Source organism: Scleropages formosus, chromosome 11 (genome assembly GCF_900964775.1).
Source record: "Scleropages formosus chromosome 11, fSclFor1.1, whole genome shotgun sequence".
NCBI classification, from domain to species: domain Eukaryota; kingdom Metazoa; phylum Chordata; class Actinopteri; order Osteoglossiformes; family Osteoglossidae; genus Scleropages; species Scleropages formosus.
Window position 1 is genome coordinate 15,657,373 of NC_041816.1, and position 6,576 is coordinate 15,663,948.

A 6,576-nucleotide genomic window follows, 5' to 3' on the forward strand; every position below is an offset into this window, starting at 1 on the left:
CTGGCAAGGACCTGATTCGCTCGCAAGAATAGTAGCTGAGGAGATATTTGTTGTTTCTTTAGCAGTATGGGTTTTATGGGGATGGGTCGCTAGCCCGGCGCCCAACCCTCCTCCTTCCCAAACTGAAGATTGGTCCTGTATTACATGTTCTTCAGTCACACACACACACACACACACACACACACACACCCACCCACCCACCGCCTGAACTGCTTGTCGTGGGGAGCCGGAGCCTAACCCAGCAACACAAGGCGTAAGGCTGGAGAGGGAGGGGACGCACCCAGGGCGGGACGCCAGTCTGTTGCAAGGCACCCCAAGCGGGATTTGAACCCGGTCCAACCCACCGCGCCACCGCACCTCCCTTGTTCTTCAGTCACTTCTTACGTTTTATCTTCAGGTTCCTAGTTATCAATGGTTACAGGAAGGCTTTTCAATAGGCAAAAATGACAGTCAGAAACACAATATGCTGAGTTGCTGATCCATGGCAGAAGTTGCAGTTGCTAAAGGTAATTTAGTGGTTAAGAAGATGGACTCATAAACTGCGGGTGCTCCTTGCAGTCCTACTGCCCAGAGCCACTGAAGATCCCTTGATCAAGAGTCTCACACCACGATTCTCACCCCGAATTGCTTCAGGAGAAACGTAATCGGGAAAGAAAAATGTCCTGAACTGTGATTTCTGGCCACACGGGGGCGCTGTTGGAATGAGAGACAGCGGCGCGTCAGTGGTGCGCAGAGGTGCGTCTGTTCTAAATGAATGGTAACGCTTTTGGGAAGACTAACACACACACACACACACACACACACACATTTTCAGAACCGCTTGTCCCATACGGGGTCACGGGGAACCGGAGCCTACCCGGCAACACAGGGCGTAAGGCCGGAGGGGGAGGGGACACACCCAGGACGGGACGCCAGTCCGTCGCAAGGCACCCCAAGCGGGACTCAAACCACAGACCCACCGGAGAGCAGGACTGTGGTCCAACCCACTGCGCCACCGCGCCCCCTACACACCTAAAGCAGTGAAGTGTCATCTTTGGTCACATGATCAGACTATAATTTGGAAAATTTAGATAAGAAGGTGACACTGATCTCAAGATCGTGTTATTTTCCCTATTTAACTGAATGGTTTTTACATCCCAGTTTGACAATTGGATATGAAAAATGCATTATGCTCACAAACAAGGTAGAGTGTAAGATAGGTGCCTTTTTGGTCCGAGGAGGTATTTGGATAGCCATCACTTTTTTTTTTTTTTTTTTTTTAAGAAGACATTTATCATTTCAGCATTCGATTCACCTGGATTGGGGCAATGTAGGGCGAGTATTATTCTTAAGGTCTGTATCGTAGAGCCGCCCCATAAGCTTTTAAAAAAGGCAAGACTGATGCACCAAATAGCACCAAGACAAGTCATACTGTCATTTGAAGTGTGATGCCCAACTAGCAGGAAGGTGAGAGTTGTGCTGTTCCTGTGTTAACCCTAAGCCAGGGTGGGTGTGTCGGTGGGAAGACTAACAATTACATTTTAAACAAACAAAAAAGTTAAAAAAAAAAAAAAAAAAAAAACTTCCATTGACGTATTTTCCTTCTACTGATCACACTGTCCCCGTCTGTTAGAGAGGAAGCTTGGATGATCTGAGGGAATGTTATCTTTCTTCACTGGTGTCTCGTACCCTCATCTTCCTCCTTTTCGGTCATTGTTTAAAGTCCAGGTCCACAGGTGTCCATAGGTAAGGACAGCAACATACACTGACCTGTACATTGCAAGACTGGTCTGAGAAACCTGCATTCACTGAGTATTTTCTGTGGACAATACTTACGGTTGATGTCAATTTAAGCTTTCTTCTTCTTCTTCTTCTTATTATTATTATTATTATGTTGCTGAACTAATACTTTTAAAGGTATACAGCTGCATATGCTACCCCCACAGTTCAGAGTAACTTTCTCTGAATTTTTCCTGGTACTTTTACCATCACCCTTCTGGTTACAAATAAGTGTCCTTAACTGCTAACAGCACCTGCTGCCTTTGCCCAAAAGCACCTGCTTTTTCTCTAATCTAATCTTTTCACCCATTACTCACAGCTTGTGGCTGCAGGTGTAGACAGGAAAGTAGACTGTCCTACAAACCATGATCTTTGTCCCAGAGCCCTTGCTTCACCGTCAAAGACTGGTAGGGCACCAGGATCGGCGCTACAGCCTCGTCGTTTCCGCCAGCCCATGATCTCCACCTCCATTCCTCCATCACTCAGGATTGTGGCCTCAGAGCTCTTGAACTTTTGCACCAACAGTGCTTTCCTGGACAGATCAGCCGGCTCTTTTTTTGGTCTACAACACTGATCCCAAACACGGTGCATTTGTGAGCATAACATTGCAGAAATCAGCAGTTGTGAACGTGACCGCGATAAACTGAAGCACCAGATAACTGTGTGTTATCCACTATGTGTTAAAAGCAATGTACTGTAGATCAACTGGCTGGACTGTCATTATGGTACAGTTCTGACTGACAACTCTTGCAACTGGTACCTTTTATACCTAATTTCCTATTAATTTAGAAAATATTTATTTAGAGGCATGTCAAGGAATGATGAACGTGTGAAGAACCAGAACTGAACAGCTTCTCCGTTCAGCATCAGTATTTGTTCATGACTGTACAAGATATCAGTTTCCATTGTCCACCTCCATTTTAATATTAACAACGTGAACAGCAAAGATAGCTTCCTCGGGGGATACACCATGCAAATATCTTAATATTTATGCTAATGTATGTTAACAATTGCATAATATACGTTCTTGCGTTTTACTCGTTTTCTGAAAATGTAGTCTGATTGCTCAGTTGCTAAATCCCTCCGTTGAAACAGGACACCTCCCGGAAGACAGCTCCTTCAGTGTGTGTGTGTGTGTGTGAGTGTGTGTGTGTGTGCGTGCGTGCGCATTGTGAATCACCTGTTTCTTTTGATTTTATGGGCTACAGGCTTCATTGGTGACGTAAGATGTTTGGAGGAGAGCTCTATTCACCCAGCTCCATCTGCAGTCCTACAAGCGCCTGCCCGATTGTAGGTGCCGCTGCAGGCAAAAAACATGTTAAACAGTGAAATTTTTATGCATAGTAACATTTCTTCATTTCTCTGTGTTTATTAGGCATACACAGCAAAACATTTCAAGCAACTGAGGTATATTCTTGGTACGTATTCCAAAATTCCTTCTATGCTGACTCTCAGAATCTTCCTTGGGGAGACCCAGTACATGCCTCCGTGCCACCAGTGCCACTCGTACCGTTCCCTTCTATTATTGCTGATCTGGACCAGCGTGTTTCTTAAATTGAGCAGGAATGGAAAAACAAATAAGTGGAGTGAAAATAATCTCCTTGTATCAAATGGCTTTGTCTGAGTCCCCTCTTCCTGGGAGTTTGCCCTCGTACCTGCTTATCATGCTGGCCTTTTCCATGTTTCCACTCTGTGGCCTCACAGCGTATTGTTGAGGTTTGCTCGTCTCCATGTGAACAGGCTACTGAGATGAGGGGGAGGATCTTAGCACGGTCGAAGGCTGTGCCCACGCCCTGATCCCAAGCCCTATTTATACAGCCGCCAGCTCCTGCACTGCCTCCCAGATCCGTCGGACCTGGTAAAGGAGTCTAAACCTGCTGAAAAGCGAGCATCAGCTGGAAGCCCCATCATCCTTACGGAAGCTGACCTTACTGTGGAGTCCTTTCTTCAAGTATCTAGTGGTGGATTTGTTTAAGGCTCTCCAGGTAAGCAACATGTGAAGCAGAAACTATAACTTTTGTTCTTTTATTCGCTTTCAGTAGATTTACAGTTGTAGACTGTGTAATATTGTAATCTGAATATTACATCTTTGTAATCACCTGCACCTCTCTGTTTTGATACTGTCATTTTCTTTACGTGATCTAATGTGGATTTTTCTCTGGTCCAGCCTCAATGTGGGTGATTGAAAAAATTCGCACCTCTGCCGAAAGCGCCAGCTTCCCACTCCCTGCAGTGGACTACAGTTTCAGAATTGGTGACATCATGTTCAGAGATAAGGTGTCCCTGGAGAAAACCAGGAAAAGCTCCCCGTGTCCAAACGTCATCACCCCAGACACCATCCCGGAGTTCTGCATCCCGCCAAAGATCCCATACCAGCAGGAGCTGAGAAGCACAAACGCGAGCAAACCCACCGCACCCCCCTTGGAGATATTCCACCCAAGGAGGGACGCCTCAGCACGCGACCTGCTCAGGGCTCATGTCATCCAGGTGGAGAATGTGGACGAGGTACTCTTAGACAGTAGGCATAGTGATGAAGAAAGCACCAACGCTGACCCTCAGAGTCAGGCTGCACTCTCACTGCCTCACCTTGCCAAAGCTCAGACCTCCTATGGCTTCTGCACCTTGCTGGAGAGCCCTCATACTAGGAGAAAGGAGTCTTTGTTTCACAGTGATCCCAGCTCTTGCAGCATTCCCTTGGCTTTCCCCAGAAGTAGGTCCAGCTCCTACCCCAGAGTTGGGTCTTCACCCTCTACCTTTAGCCTCAATACAATGAGCACCAGAATCTCCAACCCAGGAGTTGAGTCTTCACCTTCTGCCTTCAGCCTCAACACACTGACCTCTGGACTGTCCTCGAGGAAAAGCCCTTTCAATAGGCTCGGCAAGCTTGGTGGCGACAATACCTCGTCCACAGATTCCTCGCCCTTTGGCTCCCCACTTCTCCAGAGGTCCCCACCAAAATCTTCTCTGTTCAAGGCACTGAGTCGAGAGAAGCTGTTCTCCAGGAATGTAAAGAGAACCGGCCTGTCCAGGAACAACTCCTTATCCACAGATGAAGGAAGTTCTACGGACAACAGCCCCAGTGTCATTAGGAGGTCATCTGACGGTTCCTGGGAGTTGCAGTCAAGTAACGTTGGTCTGGCACCCCCCACTATCTTCCCAATGGAGTTGGTAATCTACAGAGACAGGGTAGTAAAGGAGAGCCTTATCCCCTTGGGGACGGGCGGCAGCTTGAGGCTCTCTGCAGAGTACAGCCCAGAGAACCACCGTTTGCGGCTGCGCCTGATCAGTGCAGATGGGCTGTATGCATTGTCAGTGGACCCCAAAACCATCGGCTGCAGCGTCACTATTTCACTCCTACCTGGCAAAGTTCAGAAGCAACGAAGCTCCATCATACGGAAAAGCCGCAATCCTATTTTTAATGAGGACTTCTTTTTTGATGCAATTTCTGAGGGTGATCTTTACCACTGGTCTGTGCGCTTTAAAGTTGTTAATAAAATGCCAACAATGAAGAGAGATTACACCTTGGGAGACTGTGATGTACCTCTGGCATCTATATTAAGTCTGTAATGTCACAAACGTGCGGGGGGTGCGATGGCGCAGCGGCGCAGCAGGTTCGGACAGGGCCTGCTCTCCGGTGGGTCTGGGGTTTGAGTCCTGCCTGGGGTGCCTTGCGGTGGACTGGTGTCCCGTCCTGGTTGTGTCCCCTCCCCCTCCAGCCCTGAGCCCTGCGTTGCCAGGTTAGGCTCCGGCTCACCGCGACCCCACTTGGGACAAGCGGCTTCAGCCAATGTGTGTGTCACAAATGTATGACTTACCTTATTACTTAATTTGTATACTTATTTATTTATATATTTATAATGTATTAAGACATTTTCTGTATTAAAACTTTATTAAACAAAAACTCTGTTTTGCTGTCTTTTTGAAAAAGGTATGGGACGAACAAAGGAATATTAGCAATAGTACTCAGAGAAGTTACAAATATTTTGTGGGGGGCTTGTTGAACAATAATAGCTTGTTTCATTTATTGTTTCTACTCAAGATGACTTCACATGTACAGTCAAAAAAAGAATTTAAACATCTAAAGTCCACTATGCAAAGGTAATAGTATTCCTAATATAAAATGGAAAATCCAATCAAATCAAACAGGGACAATGAACAAAAATAGCAGACTGTCACATCATCAAGATCTGAGAAAACACTAAATTACTAGGGGTACATGCGCCATATTTGTGCTCAGTTCACAATGCATTTATAAAACATGTTTTAAGTATTAAAGCATTAAATCTAAGAAGATTAATATAGTGACCCTGAATATTTCTTGAAATTCAGAATCCTTCAGCTACTATATTTTCAATTAAATGCTTATGTAACGGGGGTGTGGTGGCGCAGTGGGTTGAACCACAGTCCTGCTCTCCGGTGGGTCTGGGGTTCGAGTCCCACTTGGGGTGCCTTGCGATGGACTGGCGTCCCGTCCTGGGTGTGTCCCCTCCCCCTCCAGCCTTACGCCCTGTGTTGCCGGGTTAGGCTCCGGTTCCCCGTGACCCTGTATGGGACAAGCGGTTCAGAAAGTGTGTGTGTGTGTGTGTGTGTGTGTGTGTGTGTGTGTGTGTGTGTGTGTGTGTGTGTGTGTGTGTGTGTGTGTGTGTGTGTGTGTGTGTGTGTGTGTGTGTGTGTGTGTGTGTGACAAGGGGGTGCAGTGGCGCAGTGGGTTGGACCACAGTCCTGCTCTCCAGTGGGTCTGGGGTTCGGGTCCCGCTTGGGGTGCCTTGTGACAGACTGGTGTCCTGTCCTGGGTGTGTCCCCTCCCGCTCCGGCCTT

The 6,576-nt window shown here is 47.1% G+C and overlaps 1 protein-coding gene across 1 annotated transcript; it reads left to right on the plus strand.

Moving 5' to 3' along the window:
* The first annotated feature begins 3,930 nt into the window (after positions 1-3,930).
* Positions 3,931-5,325, plus strand: c2cd4a (C2 calcium dependent domain containing 4A). The gene has a single exon (XM_029256500.1). It carries the CDS (start codon positions 3,931-3,933, stop codon positions 5,323-5,325), a length of 1,395 nt encoding a protein of 464 aa, XP_029112333.1.
* Positions 5,326-6,576: the final 1,251 nt, after the last annotated feature.